Genomic DNA, 18,927 nt, shown 5'->3' on the forward strand with positions numbered 1-18,927 from the left:
AGGGGGAAAAATATCAACTGGTGAAGATGAAAAGAAACCAAAGTTTTTTCATCGTGAACAGGCCTCACTCTCAAACTGTTTTTTGAATCCTTTTGTGAACTAATGTTTCCTTTGATTGAAGTTTGCACTGATGAATGACATTTTTTTCAACCAATAAATCATCATTTATCAGAAAAAAAATCAGAAAAAAACCTCAAATGTCATTGGTAATGGGGATACTACTAAAGGTCTTTTTGTGCAATAGGCTTAGTTTTTGCTTAAATATTGGGTAGTTATCATAAAGGCCAACAAATAAAAATGAAGGTGAGTCTTCCAGACCTTCTGCCCCTCTGTCCACCATGCTCATTGTTTCTTCAGCTTGAAAGTCTCCTCTCTGAGTCTCTGCTGCAAAAATCCTATTCATTTCTGAAGTTGCAGCTCCAATATTTCCTTCACAAAGAAACTGGATCACGAAGCCATCCTTCCAGGCGGTTTCATTTCTTTTTCCTGTTCTTACGAAATGAGCTGCACTCTTCTCTCAGACCTTGTTTCATTCTGCCAAGATGATCATTCCACCATTTTTCCCTCACCTCAGTGCCAGGCCTTTGAAAGAAAGACTTGTTTGTTAATCTTGCTTGCTTCTTTCAAGCACTTGGGAGCATGCTTAGCAGAGTATGCATTTGGTAAATATTTATTGAGTTGGGTTAAATGACAGATTAGAGTGTATGTTGATACCTAATCATGGCTTCTCTGTCTCTTTAAGGACACATGTGAGTTATTCAAAATAACAAAGAAGGTGCTGACATTGAGATCTTAAATAATTCTGAGCATAGAATGAAATGTTCTTATCCATATGACTCTACTCAGATGTCTCTATGCCCCTGGGAGACTTCCTTTGGCTAGGAGATTTACATTGATGTCATTAAAAAATGTAATACTGCTGGATTTAGTTATGGCTTCATGATGCATAGGCCATGAGTCCTTAGATATTTATAGCATTAAACATGAAAACAGTACATGGTTTGGAGGTGTCAGTAGTGTTTATTTTGTTTTAAAGTAAGGAGATCTATGATTGGATGCTTCCCTCACTTGATTGAAATCATTGTTCAAAATGAGAAAAGAGCATCTTCTGCAAGGCTGAAGGCCCAAGGTCAAAGCATCTCCCAGCCATTTGCTGACCAGCCTTTAGTGACCATTCAAGATCCTTAGGGAGCCCTGGGAGGTGCTTTGCCATGTTTGGCTAGCAGCAAGGAGGTTGACACTCACAAGGCTGGACACAGGTGGTGACAGAGATCCCAGCCACATTTGGGGCAGGGTGGCCCTTGTTGAACAGCCAACATGATGCCACATAAGAGTCAGGCACACAGCAGGGTGGGGAAGTAGTGTCACAGCAGGCAGGCTGGAGGAGGCTGATATTATGTGGGCAGGTGCTGGGCAGGCAGACCTCACATGGGCAGAATATGTCAGAGGAGTGGAGGGTGGTGGCTGGGCCGGTAGGGACACTGCAGGATCCTTGGAGACCGGAGTTAAAACAAGACATGGTGCCAGTGGAGCAGGTTTGCTTCCACAATGCCGCCCTTGGTGGGTCTTTTATACCAACCTATTTCAGGGACCCTGGCTTCTATACACCAGCATGCTTCCTTGTTGTTGTTTTCATAATCCTACACAAATAAACTCCCTACCTCTTTTGTATCCACCATGGGATGAGCTCTCCTTCTCAGTTTTATTTGGTAGTGTGGTGACATCTCAAACTTGCTTCCTGTTGCAGTTTCAAAATGGTGTCAGTGTCCTTCTCCACCAACTCAGTGTTGCGTAAACATAGCCATATCTTTCTGCCCTGCTTTCTGCTGCTCTACCAAACAATCAGAATGTCTTTCTACCAGTGGTTATCAATCAGTATGAGGAATGAAGATCTTCTTGAGAACTAAGAAATAATCCTGTTCAATTTATGTATCTGTGATGGATTTGGGGAGTTATAGCTTGGGGGACCTTTTTTCTACCACTGTCATACTGCTATATTTTCATAGATGTCAGGGAAATGAATGAATATTGGAGATACACAATATGACTTGCTTAGAAAAAGCAAGTCCTGGCTGGGAAGTTGGCTCAGTGGTAGAGCGCGTGCCTTGCATGCATGAGGCCCTGGGTTCAATTCCTCAGCACCACATAAGCAAAAAGAAAAAACCTGGAAGTGGCGCTGTGACTCAAGTGGTAGAGCGCTAGCCTTGAGCTGAAGAGCTGAAGGACAGCGCCCAGGCCTAGAGTTCAGGCCCCACAACCGGACCCCCCCCCAAAAAAAAAAAAGAAAAAGCAAGTCCTGCTGACTGATTTTTTTTTCTGTACCTATTCACCATATCATCTAGATATATAACTACCTATAAACTCAATAAGCCCCGGGTCTTACAAAGAACTGGTCTTCTTCATACTAGTTAGAACAGATTAAAACATAGGTTTACAGGACCTATCTGTGGTCTAAAAACTAGCTAGCTTCTCTTTTCAATTTGCATTTCATATTGTTATTATAAAGGTGATAAACAGGGGTTACAGTTATATAAGTTAAGTAATGAATACATTTCACCCCATCCCTAGCTCTCTCTCCGTTTTTCCCTCCTGTTTTCCTACCCATAAGTTATTATCATTCATTTCCAACATAGCATCATAGTGAGTACCACGGCTGCATTTTTTCACCCTAGATTTTCTTTTTAAGACAGCAGAAATTATTTTTGCTATTGGAACACTAAATAGCTAACTTGTCTGTTTAATTTCAAAACTATTGCTAAGCTGTTTTTTTCATAATTCTTTGCTTTTTGCATTCTGCTGTAGTGTTAGGGAATCATGGCTAATATTAGTGTGTGGCTACAATAAAAGAGGCTGATCATCAGCCAAACCACTTGTTCTGAAGTATTTAATAAATCTCATATATTCTGAAGTGTGAGGCACAGACAGGAAACCAGAAGTCTGGGCCTTGTCCTCCATGAATGCGTGGTCTGAGGTCTTCTGGAAGAGACTAGACAGCACTTTGTAACATATAATAAAGGAGTCGATGAAGAAGTGATGGAGGGAGTTTCAGGTATAAGACCCAGATCAAATTGTTTAATTGCTTTGAGCATCAGGGTTTTTTTTTCAAATATAATTTTGGTAAAAAAAAACAAAACAATCAAACAAACAATAATGACCTATAGTAGTTGTAGTGTAAGGTTTACATAAATATTTTTTATTGTGAAAATACTGTGTACAGAGGGGTTACAATTACATGGGCAAGGTAATGAGTACATTTCATATCAAGGAAAGGAGGAGGCTACAATGCTTAAATAAATATTAAACGTGACTAACTTAAGTAAGTCATATAGCATGGTGTGTGACATGTGAGTGAGTTCAATGAGTGGCAGGTTCCCATAAGAAGAAATAGTATGCAGGAGGGCCAACGTGATGAAAGAGGCCTTTATGGATGATTAGATTAAGTTGTTAAAGGTCAGAAGAGCTGAGAAAGGAAGTAAATGCATTGCAGGCAAAGCTATGACTTCTCTCTTGCCCCTCCCCTCAACACCTGTTCCTTGAACACCTGGCTACTCCCATCTTTGGGTCCCCATACCCACCATAGTACATTGCTACATTTCTTTGGAATACATATTGGTTCTCTTTACTAGATTACACTTCACTTCAAAACACAGACATTGTCTTATTCATGTCAATATCTCCAGTACTTAGTAAAGAGCCTGGGTTGTGGGGTGGAATCTGGAAGCTCAAACACACAATATTTAAGTAAGGAAGGTAGCAAATAATAATCACTGGAATCTTTCACATGATTGTCTATCAAACTCATTCAGAAGACAAGCAAACAGTAATTCACACCCAAGGAATTTCAATAGAGAGACTTGTTAAATTTAAGTATTTGAAGGACTGAAAGAGCCAGAGAAGAAAGCTGAGGTAATACAGGAAGCACCCAGCTGAATGAAGATAAAAGGGTGGGGTTATTTAAACTGAGAAACTTGGAAGGGTGGGTCTGCAGAACTGGGTGCTGACCTCTGGATATTGCCTGGTGGCGCTCTTGTAACTGAAGCAGGTAAATAGAGTCAGCTTGCTAAGGGAGGATAGAGCTTTATTAGTAAAAAGCTGTTAAGTAGTGGTGGCTCACACCTGTTATCCTAGCTACTCAGAAGGGTGAGATCTGAGGATCGTGGTTCTAAGCTAGCCGGGGGACTCTATGAAACTCTTATCTCCAATTAACCACCAGGAAACTGGAAGTGGAGCTGTGGCTTAGAGTAGTAGAGTGCTAGCCTTAAGCAAAAGAGCTCAGAGATAGTTTCCAGACAGAGTTCAAGCCTCATGACCAACCAAAACAACAACAACTAATAAATTAGAAAATGGGGACTTTCATTCTTGAAAAAGACCATCCTTTGGGATTGCGTGGACAATACTTTATATTTTGTGGTGGTACTGGGATTTGAACTCAAGGACTCATGCTTGCTAGATAGATGCTCTGCTATTTAAGCCATGAACTGTAAGCCTTTTTGTTTTAGATATTTTTCAGGTAGGGACTCATATTCTTGCTTGGCACCAGCCTTAGACTGAGATCCCCCTACTTATATTTTCTATGTGACTAGAATGGCGGGTACACACCACCACATCCAGATTACTGGTTGAGATAGTGTCCCACTTAACTTTTTTTCCAGGCTAGCCTTGAACCACAATCTTCCTGGCCTCTACCCCCCAAGTAGCTGTTATAAGCATGAGCTACTGCATAGTTTTTATAGGACACTGTGGGGGAGGCATATCAGATAGATTGGGTGCCAAGATAGTTCTAAATTTTTGGGTGGTCTGCTTTTCTGTTGCAGGAACAAGCTGCTATTTATTATGTGTAGGTCTTTGAATATCCTGGGCTTTGTACATCTAAAGAAAAGTCACTGCCTAGAACATTTTATGACTTACCCTGGAACAGCCAGCTAACTGAAGATATTAGTTAGGATATAAAGGGTTACCTTTCACTAGTAGCACAGAAGATAAAGGCTACTTTTCTACCAGAAGACTGGGGGAACTAGAGAAGAGCAACTTTCACCAGGAGAATGGTAGAGATAACATTTGCTGGAGATTTTATTTTTATTATTATTATCTCACATAGTAGACTTCATCTTAACTTCTAAAGCTCAGAGAAGAGGCCCTTTGGGGCCAGAGTTTGCATCTCTTCAGGGAAGTACCATTGCACTGAGGTGTATTGACATTGTATTTTAAAGTACCACATTGATCTGCAAGTTAGAACTCAGCGCAGGTGCCTGGTTGGTGCTGAAGCCATAGGCCCTTTTTCCTTCCTCACGACTTGCAGGCTCCTTCCAGCGCCCTCTATTGGTAGAACCTGGAACCACATACAAAGATCAAAGGAGCAATGCTAAGTCCTCACCCAGCATCACAAAGCATATGGACTAGCTAGCACTGGTGGCTCACACTTGTAATCCCAGCTACTCCGGAGGCTGAGATCTAAGGATTGAGGTACGAAACCAGTCCAGACAGGAAAGACTGTGAGCAAAAAGTCAGAAGCGGAGGTGTGGCTCAAGTGGTAGCCTTGAGCAAAACTGTTAAGGGAGAGAGTGCTCAGGCTCTGAGTCCAAGCCCCAGGACTCGCACAAAATAAAATAAAATAAAATGAACAGGCAGACTTAAAGGTTGACCATCATCATGCATTGTTCTAGAGGCTGTATATGTCTTCATTAATTTGATTTTCACTAGGTACGAGGCACTGATGTCTTTTAAAATCTTATCTAACAGCGAGTGATGGGAATTCTACTTAAAGCAAGATGGTCCTTGAGAGGACATGTTCTCAATTATTTAATGGGTGGCATTGTTATAATTAGGTTGCAAGTTTTATGTTGCCCCAAGATTAGTAGCAAGTGAGATTTGATGAGAATTACTGTACGAAAGTATCGAGGGTCCTGACAGTCAGCCCAAAGAGCTGATCTTGATTCAGAATAAAACGAACATCTTGATCATCATGGTGCCCTGAGCATTCAGCTGAACTAATATTTATAAAAGGCCGGAAGCTTCGTCTGATTAAGTTAGAGTTGGGTGGAAGGAGGGGTACAGAATAATTGAGTCAAGGCCAACTGGGAGACTGTAGCTGTGAGCCGGTTCTAGAATAGTCTAGATTTGGTAGCCAAAATTTAAAAGGCTGGAAGAAAAACCTCAGTGCTAGAAGTAATTAGAAAGAAAAATTATCTTGGTTTTCTATTCTATTACTGAGACTACATAAACATTAACATGAAAGATATTTTACTCTACTTTTGACTAGATGATTGAATTGCCTCAAGAAAATTTTTAAAAATGTTTTGATTTGCTATCTATTCTGTATTTTGTATTCTGTACCAGTCAAGGTCTAAGACCAGCCAACATTTCAGCGCTGATCTCTCTAGTCAGTATCTAAATATGGACTTAAAAGTAGGATGAATGTGTCCTGTTGGTTCACGCCTGTAATACCAGCTACTAAAGAATCTGAGATCTGAGGATTTCTGTTCAAAGTCAGTCTGAACAGAAAATTCCAGAGACTTAACAAACAAACAAACAAACAAACAAAACCCTCTAATTAACTACCAAAGAGCCAGAAGTGGAGCTGCTGGCACAAGAAAAAAAAGAATGATAGTAGAGATACATTGCCAACTGGTATGGACTTGGGCTCAACTCAAGAGAGCCACATGCAACTGAAGCTTACTGTTTCATATTGAAGTCTGTAAAGGGGGAAGTGCTTAGATATAGTAGAAAAAGAAGAGGTTTGGGGTTGGGGTAGTTTTAGATTTAATTCTTTGTCCCTTGGGATGTATGTGCCTTTGAAAGTAATTTAATCCTTTTCTACCTTAATTGGAGAGAATAAGACTAGTTATCTCTTAGAGATTTGTAAAGCATGTTTTTTTTAAATTAACATTTATCAGTTATACGTGGTGTTTTCATTGTGATATTTCCATATGGGCCTAAAATGTACCCCGATCAAATTTAGCTCCTCTAGCACTTGACCCCATTTTACCCCTTCTTCAAATAATTTCAACAAGTTTTATTTTCATAAATGTTCATTAATGAGATACTGCACGCAAGGACACCTCCATTCTATAGACATTTAACACGTGTGAATTATTGCCACTGAAAGCAGTTCAAGCAACCGGGTGGAATGCTCACTATTCAGAATGCTTCTGGATGATCTAGAATCTAACATGTCAAAACTGAAAGACACTTTAGAGTTATTTGGCTAATCAATGCATTTTAGGACTAAGACTTAGAAAAATCTGTGATTTGCGTGGCCACAGGGGCCACCTAAACCAAATTGCACATCTCCTGGCTTCTAGTTGGAGTTTTTGAGCTACCAAAGGTCCTTTGCCTGCTAAAAGTTCATCATGGTTGTAATAAGACATTTAAGATTATTTTCAGTGTTAGCAGTAAAGACTCAATACTTGCTCCTTACAAGTGTGACATGGTAACAATAGTTACCACATTAATCCTAAATTTCTTATTTATAAGTAAAAGTATGGTGACCACAAGTGAAGGAATTAATAATTATTTTGGAAAAGCACACGGGAAACATACATTTCAGAAAACAAAACCAAAAGAGACCTTTTAAAAATAGTTTTATTGCAATTATGAGGGTGTTGTACAGAGGGGTTACTATTTTATAAATCAGGTGATGAGCACATTTCCTTTTTGGACAATGTCACCCCTTCCTTCATTTTCCCTCAGACTCCCCCCACCCCCTGCCCTGCCACTTGCCACAAATTAGTTTATTTTCCACATTGTCTATACTGAATAGCACAATTAGATTTGTTCACCCTACTTCCCTCTCTTTCTGTACCCCATGTTTGCTCCCCCCCAAAAAAAAACCCGAAAGCAGAAACAAACACCACTACCACCACCAAAATCCCATTTACATTTCCTGGAATTGTTTTTGATAAATAGTATTTTAAATGTTCAGAAGAGTTGCACTTTTGGGTACCTCCCCTAAGAGTATCCTCTTTCAGTCTGACTGTGTGTGAATGCCTAGACTTCTGTATAGGTTCTCACATGCAGTATTTTAGATCTAGCTTCCACATAGGAGAGGAAACATCCATTGTTTGTCTCTCCAAGCTTAGCTTACCTCATTTAACATGATTTTTTTCTATGACCATTCATTTCCCTGCAAATGACATAATCTTTATTCTTTCTAATGGATGAATAAAATTCTATTGTGTATGTGTACCACGTTATATTGATCCACTCATTTATTGTAGGGCATCTGGGCTGTCTCCATAATTTAGCTATTGTGAATAGTGCAACAATGAACATGGGTGTTCAAGTGTCTTTACTATATTCTGACTTGCAATTGTCTGGGTAGATGCCCAAGAATGGAATGGCTGGGCCATAGGGAAGTTCAATCTTTACTTTTTGCGGAATCACCAAACCACCTTCCAGAGTGGTTTTACTAGTGTACATTCCCACCAACTGTGCAAGAGGGTTCCTTTTTCCCTACATCCCTGCCAACATTTGTTGTTGTTTGAAATCTTGATGTTGGTCAATCTAACTGGGGTGAAAGACAATCTCAAAGTTGTTTTGATTCGCATTTCCATATGGCCAGGGTGAGCATTTCCTTATGTGCCTATTTGCCATTCTTACTTCTTCTGAAAAGCCTCTCTTCTTTGCCCATTGATTGGTTGGCTTATTAGTTTGGGATGGATGCTAATTTTTTGAGCTCCTTGCATATCTTGCATATTAGGCGTTTGTTGGATGTATTGCAGTAAAGTCTGCTGGCTATCTTTCTAGTTTAGTAACTATGTCCTTCGCTGTACAGAAACATTTTATTTATTTACTAATAGTTAATATTAAATAATTAATAATATTATTAGATATTAATATTAATTCTACCTCTCCATGAACACAGGAGGAAAAAGGTCATAGTATATGACAATTTCTCCAAAAACATGTTAGATAAAAATATTCTACAAAGGGCTGGGAAGGTGGCTCAGTGGTAGAGTGCTTGCCTTGCATGCATGAGGCCTGGGTTCGATTCCTCAGCACCACATAAGCAAAAAGAAAAAAGCTGGAAGTGGCACTGTAGCTCAAGTGGTAGAGCGCTAGCCTTGAGCTGAAGAGCTGAGGGACAGTGCCCAGGCCCAGAGTTCAGGCCCCACGACCGGACCCAAAAAAAAATATTCTACAAAAAAACCTTGTGGATTCTTTTCACCATTCAAACTATCACAAAAGCCAGTGTTTAATTTTGGGAGGAATATCTCCATAAGATCTCTCACATAGCCGGACGCTGGTGGCTCACGCCTGTAATCCTAGCTACTCAGGAGGCTGAGATCTGAGGATCGTGGTTCAAAGCCAGCCTGGGCAGGAGAGACCGTGAGACTCCAATCTCCAATAAACCACCAGAAAACCGGAAGTGGCGCTGTAGCTCAAGTGGTAGAGCGCTTGCCTTGAGCTGAAGAGCTGAGGGACAGTGCCCAGGCCCAGATCTCTCACAGCTGCTAGAGGAGGTCTTGAGCATTCTGATAACCTACTGTTTAGGTAGAGATAGGCATTTCACTTGCCCTAAGAGGAGACATAGAAATAAACAGTCACCAGGCCTCATTTGCTAAGCCAGAATAAAGTTTATTAAACCATAGTGGATATGGTTATTTCCCAAGGAGCAGTGAAATAGCCTCACAGATCCCAAGTCTCCACCTGTACCCAAAGGAGTGAAACACAAAGAAGTTGAGCCAATCCACAGGAACCTGGCTGTGGGCATTGGCTATGTATGGATTTAGCTTGGATGTAGAAAGTAGCAACGATTGAAGGCCCAGGTCATGGGGAAGACAGATGGCAGCCGTGTCCTTGAGTCAAGGTGTGACCACTTAACAGGGCTCACAGGGGTTCTCGCAGCCAGGCTGGACATAGGTTGTCAGGTTGATCCCGCTGAGTCCAGGAGTTGGGTGACGAGAGCTGAGCAGCCAGCAGGTTGGCACATAGACCTCGGGCTGGCAGCATGGTGGGGGGCAGCTATCACAGCAGATGGGCTGAAGGAGGTTGATCCCATGTGGGCAGGTGCTGGGCAGGCAGACTCCGCAGCGGCAGGATTTGTCAGAGGAGCAGATGGTGGTGGCAGGGCCCGTGGGGACACTGCAGCAGCGGGTGATACAGCAAGCCATGGCGTTGGGAGTTGGGTTTGTGTTGGGCTTGGAGGAGAAGGTTCTTGGTGTCTTAATGCTTCTGGCTTCTGCTTCTGGCTCTTATATACCCACCTCCCTGGGTGTCAACCTATGACCAAGAGTTATTTTCCCCCATGTTTCAGTTTATAGCTGTTTCCATAAAATCCATCTAATTACTTAAGTGGTTTATTACCACATCAACCTCATTAAAGAGATCCAGGTTGTTTTGTTGTCAAATAAGGACTCTTCATATGTCTGCATAGACAGACAGCTTCATGTCAGGCTTCAAAGGCATGGAATCATTATATTCCAACCATTACACATTACTAAGAGTGCATAAGTATGCATATCTGCATATCTTCCCTGTGTGTGCATGTGTTTGTGTTTGTCTACTTTTCAGATGAACAGATAAGTAGATTTTTTGATTGGTATGCTATTAGCAACCCATAGATGTACCATGATCCTTTTGACCTTATACTGAAAAAGTTGGGGAAACTTTTAGGTTTATTCTCAGTGAGCCTCAGAAACTGAATTACAATAGATGGATAGAATCCACAGAGCAATGGGTTTTGGTTCTGTGTAAAGGCATCTTCCACAGCAAGTCAACTTTAGCAAGTCACTTGTTTCTTTTTCTTTTCTCCCTTTTCCACCGACATCCCCCCACCCCCTGCTCTTTTTGACCAGTCCTGGGGCCTAAACTAAGGGATTGGGCTCTGTCCCTAAGTCTTATTGTGATCAAGGTTAGCACTTGAGCCATAGCTTTTCCCGAGTAGTTCTTTTTTTTTTTTTTGGAGATAAGCATCTCATAGACTTTCCTGCGTAGGCAGCCTCCTTAGTAGCTTAGTAGTATTACAGGCATGAGCTACTTGTGCCCAGTGTTACTTGGTTCTTTATCCCTCCTTTGTACATGCTTTGGATGATAACTTGGCAGGATGGGAGCAGATCTGATTAGGTGATGAGGCCCAAGGTTCTTTAAAACTGCTGTCCAACCATGTTATGTATTAAGACTGCTACCAAAATGCCAGTTGTATTGGGCCATTTAGAGGCTGACAGGCCCAGAATTTTCCCCAGATGAATTTTATATGAACAGCTGCTTCAAAGGACATGAAATAATTCTCTTCAGTAAGTTTGAGGAATGCCAAGTTCTTCATGGGTTTCTCAGAGCCGTTCCTGTGCTTCCGTAGTGCTCTGTGATTATCAGTGAAGAGATAATATGTTTTCTCTCAAACTTTCTTGCTCATAGTTTATTTACTTCTATTGATTAGCTTCATAGAGCATGCTTGGGGGAGATTTAACAATATCATATGGACTCTGGGATAAAGGGATATTTCCAAATTCCATCTAAATCGCTACAATCTTTTAAAAAAATTATCTTTAAGTAGTTGTATAGAGGGGTTTCAATCCAGAGTATCAGTTTATGAGTGCAATGCATCTTGATTAATGGCACCACCTCCATTGTTTCCCCTCATCTCTCCCAACTCCACCTATCCCTTCAATTTACTGGCTCCATTTTCACATATGCATATTGAAGATTATGACTGCATTTTCCTGTTCTATCTCTCTCCATTTGTCTTCCCCTAAACTACTATAATCTTAAAAAATATTTTTGAAAAATAAAGTTGTAAATTTTAGTACAGTATTGTAAAATTTTTATTAGAGTAGGAATAATATTCCTGAAGAAACATTTTGAAACTAGCTGACTTTGAAAGGCTTACACGCATATATTCTCTTGATGTATCTTCACATAAAATGGCTTAGAAAATTATACAAAGAACAAGAGACAACAAGATGACAGCTTAAAAGAGTCTTTTATTTTAACCCTCTTCTTACCAGAGTATTTTGTAGCTTTGGTTTTCTTTGCTACATTAGCATATTTTAAGTCAGGCACTTAGTGATTGAATGCTTGTTGCAAGTCAGACATTATGCAAAAAGAAGCAAATAAGTGCCAGGCATCAGCAGTCCATACCTGAAAGCTTATCTACTCAGGATGTTGAGATCTGCAGAATGTGGTTTGAAGCCAGCCAAGACAAAAAAGTCTGTGACACTTTTTATCTCCAATTAACCAGCCAAAAGCAGAGGTGTTGCTCAAGTGTGTATCCTCTGTGTCTTACAGCTCTGTGACCAGCACTGTTACTGTGTAAATTTCCCAGGTGATAAAGCAGAATAACTAGGCCCTGGTAAAGCCACCAGCACAACCATGTTCATTGCAGCACTATTTGCCATAGCCAAAGTATGGGATTAGCCCAGATGTTCCTCAGTGGACAAATGGATCAAGAAAATCAGTATCTGTATCTATATCTTTATATATGGATTTTATTCATCCACCAGAAAGAATGATATTGTACCATTTGTAAAGAAACGGAAAGACTTGAAAAAATGATATTAAGTGAAGCAAATCAGGCCCAGAGAGACAATGGTTACATTGTGGAAGTTAGAATTCATATGTGGAAGTTAGAATTAGCCTATAATGTATAAGTAAATATGTAGGGTAGTACGCAAGTATATACAAATGTATTAACTAAAATATGGTAGACTCAAGGGAGAAATCAAATAGTGTAATTTATTAGAAAGGCAAAGTCAAAGCCCAACAAAATAAGCACCAGGAAATGGGTAATTGCAAGGGGGTAAGGGATAAGGGGAGGGGTTGACAAATGAGTAGAAGTGTGAGGCGGGGGGAGGGATGCAGTCAAGGAGCCAATGTATATACTACAAAAGAAAAGGGAAGGGGTGGGTCAAGATTGGGAGATGGGAATGTTGAAATCCATGACACTGATCAAGATGCATTGTATTCATAAACTACTTGGTTAAATAGCAACTTCTTGTACAACTACTTAAAGATAATTTTAAAAAGCAGAATGAAGATACTGTGGTTGATTCTAAAGTCACACAGTTAATGAGCACACAGTTGTGCACACCAATGAAAGTAGTAGTTTGCTGTTACTTGATTTCGTGTGATAGTAGATCATGTTCATTCTATGTTATGTATTAAATCATTCAACAAAAATGCCCAGTGCCCTCCCAGGCTGAATGAACAAAGCAATGCCCAGATCAGATAAGATCCTTGTATCACAGTGTTGATTCTAATGGTGGACAATTAGTGTAGTAAAATAATCAAATGAATACATAAGGGCTTCAGAAAGTGGCAGGCACCAGAAGAAGATAAAACAGGGGAATATGCCACAGTGGCCATGTTAGTCAAGATAGATGCATTTTTTGGTTAGGGTGGCTGGAGTAAGAGGAAAAGAAGGGAGATGAGTTCAGAGAGTTGGCAGGTAACAGGCTACATAGGATTTTTCCAAGTTGTTCTACAGAGTTGATACCTAATTTTAAAGGCTTTAAGAATTTACTGGATGATTTCTTTATTCAAAATACATTTTTATCTTTAATGGACACACAGAAGCTGTACATCTTTACTGGGAACAATATTTAACTTTCATGTGTTTAACATGGGTAATAATTTGATCAGAGCATTTGACATATCTATCACAGACAAATGTGATTTCTTTGTGTTAGAAATATTCAAAATCCTCTCTGCTAGCTATTTTGATTATGTTTGATTGATTGTGGTCAATCTTTGTTATCTTACTGTGCTATTGAGCATTAAAAGATACTGTCCTATGCCAGTTTAGTTAAAACCAGGAGTGATAGGATATGATTCATGCACAGAAAAAAAATGAAGAGCAAGCCTGTAATACTCAGGAAGCTGAGATCTGAGGATCATGGTTTGAAGCCAACCAGGGCAGGAAATTTCGTGAGATTCTTAATCTCCAATTAACCACTAGGAAACCAGAGTGGCATTTTGGTTCAAGTGGTAGAGTGCTAGCCATGAGTGACAAAGCACAGGGACAGCATCAAAGCCCTGAGGTTGAGCCCCATGACTGACAAAAAAGAGAAAAGAAGAATAGCAGGGCCATTGTGTAGGCATGCGGGACCAGTGAGGGTCCAGGTGGCAGGATTGACTGATAAGAAGTGTTAGAGTTGCGGAGACATTTGAAAGGAAAGGGGATGGTTATGCCAAGTGAGAGGATGGGTGGACAGGCAGGTCAAGGATCATGTGAGGGCTCAGACCTAAGCCAAAACTGTCCTCTAGGATGATAGGAAAGGGGTTGATCATGGTTATCTTAGTTTAGGACCCACAGAATAGCTTGAAGTCCATGAAAAGAGAGCAGGGCTGTGAAGATTTGGGAGGCTCCTACATACAGAGGCAAATTCTGCTGACTATGAAGTTCCCAGGCTGGGAATGCGATGATCACTTTTATGGGCCTTAGTCACCCATGGTTGTGAACTTCCCTGTGTCTTACTGACATCCGTCTCCTAACAATTTCTGGGTTGGTATTGGGCAAAGCCTCCCACAATGGCATCTCCAAGTCAGCAGGAATCATAGCAGGCTTCCCGCTCCAAGGTCATTCAAGGTGATTGTTGGTGGTGGTGTTTTTTTAAAAACTGGTTGGAAAGCTTCATCTCTTCACATAAGCAGGAAACCTTTTAAGTGTGTCATCCTTATAAAAGTGCCTGTGAGTAAAAAACTTACAGTCATGATTTCCTGAATTGTGTGATATTTTACATCACTGGCATAGGCCATTATAAAACTATGCCAGATCAGGGCTACCATGGATATTGATCTACCCATTGATTACATAATGTTCGCTTTGCTCTTGGTTGAGCATTGGGGCAAAGGATTGGGGGCTCAGATTAAATAATCCAGTGGACTCAGATGTTCCCCCTTAGTCTGTGATGATAGTTAATGTCTGTTAGGATTCTCTCCACCTTGCTATCTTTACATTGAAAATTACCCTTAAGTTGGAGTCCTTGTCAATAAAATCCGTGTCTTCTGCTTGTGCACAGCTGATAGTCACTATGGTTGTGCAGGTGGGTGTATCCTACAGGGCTGACTGTGATTATTCTACTTTGTTTCCGGTCAGCTGATGTGATTTCCCTGCCACCTGCCAGAACCAATCTCACAGCGATCGGTCACATGGCATATGCAATATATCTTTGTGTTGTTGTTGCCAATCCTGATTGAGGTTTTGTTCTTTTTTTTTTAATAGAAAGATACCCATCTATGATACATAGCTTAAAAATGGAATGCAAGCTGCTCAATGGTGCCAACGTGAGGATTGTTGAAAGTTCACCTCAAATAGTGCTGCTTTACACATTCCACATTGTGTGTGAGGGTGGGGAAGTACTGGGGCTTGAACGCGGGCCTAGGGGCTGTTCCTTAGCTTATTCACTCAAGGCCAGTTACACATGCACTTATTCTTTTTTTGGGAGGGTGGTTTTGTTTTTCCTGGGTTGAATTGGAGATTAGAGTCTCATGGACTTTCCTGCCTAGGCTGGTTTTTAACCATGATTCTCAGATTTCAGTCTCTTGAGTAGGTAGGATTACAGGCATGAGCCACCACATTTGGCCAACAGTCCTCCCTTTAATATCTTTTAATTACTCTTGTCTTTAAGTCAGTGTACAAAAGGTTTTCAACGCAACATGTCAGTTTATATACAATTTTAATTAATGTCACTCCTTCCATCATTTCCCTCCATCTCTCTCAAGTTGCCTGGTTTCATTTTCACATATATATACTGAATATTATGATTGTACTCGCCCACCCTTCCTTTCTCCTTTCCTCTCTCACTCCTCTTGTTGACCTCTCTTTCCAAAGCAACTGTTTCATCTTTCTGGAATTCATTTTGTTAAATTGTAAGTTGCGCAGAGGCGTTACACCATTGCCATTCTCCCCTAGGTATGCCATAGTTTAGTCAAGTTGTTTGTGCATATCTGCACATGTAATCTTGCATGTTGACTAAACACGCTCCCACTGACTGAAGTTTTGCCTATTTTCCTTGGGAACCCTAAGTCTTCAGTTTAGTCCTCACATATCATTGTAGACTGCAGTGTACTTAAATACGGCAGTCCTCTATGTGTTAACTACCACTCACTTGGCTGGGTAAATGGACATTGAATAAGATTTGAGTGCCTGGCATGTAAAAGTATTATTTTTAGTCCAGTTACTATGTGAAATCTAATATTACAGTATTTAAACTCATAATGATTCCATAATAAACTTCAGAGACTTAAATGCTACATTATTTAGATATAAGCTGACTTTATGACTTTAGTATATTTTGAGCTGTGAACTGACAAATATGTGGCTGGTTATACAGTAACAGTTAACTCAGGCATTTGAAAACAATGTAACAGGTAGGGTTCTAAATACCTCACATGGATTTTATCAGTTAATTCTTACCAAAACTTTAGGAAGTTGCTCAGGGTGACTGAGATGCAGAGTGGGTAAATCACACAGGGTCATCCGTTGGCAAGTGGTGGCATTTGGATTGAACCAAGGCCTTTCTGGCTTTAGACTCTGTACCTGCAATCACTAAACACTAATCTCTAATTGTATTGCTTATTATGTTTTTCAAGAGCAAATATATCATTTGGCTTATTTCAACCACTGTTTGTTGGGCAGGTAAGAACAAGCAGGCACAGGTGTGCTCTCTAGTGTCTCAGTATTTTCTGGGCCTCACAGGGTGCCCAGGATTCAAATACAAGACAGATGAAGAGAAAGGGAATTCCTGCAGTAGGAAACAGCAGCACTAAATGCCTACGAATGGAAAAGAACTATTTATTTATTTGTTTGTTTGTTTTTTTTGGAAGGAGTGAACAGGGCCCTGTATCCCAACAGTTATCTATGAGGTTGAAGCTAGAGGTCACATTTTGACTTCCAGTATGAATCTAAGAATGTTGACTATTAATCATCAAAAGAATATGTCTTTCTAAAGTAGGAAAATATCCTTGGTATAACTTGTGAATATAGCCAATGTAACTACCACACTGGTAGGGTGTGTAAGGGATGAATTAACACATGAGAATTTATTATTATTAGTAGTAGTAGTTGTAGCAGTAGTAAGAGTAGTATAGTGTCTGAAACACAATGCTTAATAAGTGTCTCTTGATGGTGTGGCAACTATTTGAGAAATCAAAGGAAGCTGGAGCTCTTTTTCTGTCATTTACAGATATTTTCCCCCTCCCCCCTTCTCCCCCTCCTCCATGGGGTGAATCAGTGTGAGAGTTTAGATGGTCTGTCCCTTTCCTAGTCATAGTTTTCACTACAAGTTTTGAAGTCAATGGAGGCCTCACCTCCTGGGGAAAAATTAGCATCTCCTAGTATTGTCCTGCCAAGGTTACACCAAAGCAAGCAAAAAGGAAGGAACCAGTCTCCTCTTCTTCCAGCTCTGTGGTTTTCCTCTCTTGCCCCCTAGTGGTCAAGTTCAGCAGAGCCTGCGGCAGAGAACCAATGGGGATTCCTGGGCACCAGAGGCCAGCTTCTCAAAGTTCAGTACAGAATGGAGAAATAATCACAATCTGTGCCCAGGGCAGTTTATTCTGCAACCCATGGTTTCCAGCACAGGCATTGTTAGTCTGAGGAATCTTCCCACCCCATTCTATATTCTTAGTTTCTTAATTATATTGTCTCCTCCTGGCGGGGGGAGGGGGTAGGTCAGGGTTGGATTCATACTTCAGTGTTTAACTGATGAGCATGTGACTATAAGTAACAGTAGTTAGCCTCTTTTAGTTTGACTTACTCATCTACAAAACCGAGTTCACAAAAATCTGTTTTGCAGGATCGATGCTAGTATTAAACAAAACTACATTCCTTGCAAGTTAATTTAGCCTGTGGCACAGGATGGGGCCCATTTTTCGATATCAGGATAATCAGAAGTGGTTTACTTTGACCTGGTTATGGGTCTAAGCATTTCCACAGGACTGTCAGTCCTGTGCTGTCTTGAGCTTTCATACAACATTCAATCATCCTGCTGCCTGGATGACATCATATTGATTACATCAGCTTAATAGGGAGCAGCAGGTACTTCAGATGCCTCAGAATGTGTGAACTTCAGGATAAAGATAAACCTTGCAAGAACTAAGGCATTCATGAAGTAACATTTTGGGAAGTACAATTGTCTAGAATAGGATAAAATATTTTCCAAGATGAAAGTAAAATTCCTGTAGTGGAACTAACATTAACTTTTTAAAAAGCCCAACTTTTGATTAGCTTTTTGTGATTTTTAGACTCAAATGAATACTATATTTGAGTGTGCTTTTCTAATATATTCAATGACAACTCCATATGCTCCTGGATACTTTTTTAAATTTTATTTTCTTGTAAAGATGCTGTTCAGAGAGGTTACAGTTATATCAGTAAGATAATGAGTACATTTCTTGTCAAGCATTGTTACCCCCACGTCTGTTTTTCTCCTACTATTCCTTCTCTCCACCACCTCCCCCAACTCCTCCCCCCCCCACAAAGTTGTAAAGTTCATTCCCAATATAGTGTCTTGTGAGTATCATTGTTGCAATGGGTTACCCTGTGTCTTTGTTTCAGTGTTTTGTTATTCCCTTTCCCCTCCCCAAATTAGATAAATGTATATACAAGATGCAAGATACCAAAACCAAATACATTGACAAGAGAGATATACCGAAGGAAGAAAAACATACAAAAGAAACAAAAAAATTGCATAGTACATTAAAAACAGCAATAACAAAGAAAAACCTCTTAGGTCCATATCTTGGGGTTCATTTCACTAGGCATCATCTTAAGGTCATATGGACTTAGCTTTTGAGCTTTTCTGCTCATCTGATAAGATTCTCCTAGACATATACTAATTATTGCAAATAAGGGAAACCATGGGACCTATATTTCTTTGGGTCTGGCTTACTTCACAATATGATTTTTTCCAAGTCTTTCCATTTCCTAACAAGTGGGGCAGTATCATTCTTTCTGATGGAAGCATAGAATTCCATTTTATATATATATAT

At 40.2% G+C, this 18,927-nt stretch overlaps 1 protein-coding gene across 1 annotated transcript; it reads right to left on the bottom strand.

Annotated features, from left to right (window-relative positions):
• Positions 1–9,818: 9,818 nt before the first annotated feature.
• On the bottom strand, positions 9,819–10,112 carry LOC106003064 (keratin-associated protein 3-1). Its single transcript, XM_013037821.1, has one exon. It carries the CDS (start codon positions 10,110–10,112, stop codon positions 9,819–9,821), a length of 294 nt encoding a protein of 97 aa, XP_012893275.1.
• Between the last annotated feature and the right edge of the window lie 8,815 nt (positions 10,113–18,927).

Source organism: Dipodomys ordii, unplaced genomic scaffold (assembly GCF_000151885.1).
Source record: "Dipodomys ordii isolate 6190 unplaced genomic scaffold, Dord_2.0 Scaffold7, whole genome shotgun sequence".
Taxonomy (NCBI): domain Eukaryota; kingdom Metazoa; phylum Chordata; class Mammalia; order Rodentia; family Heteromyidae; genus Dipodomys; species Dipodomys ordii.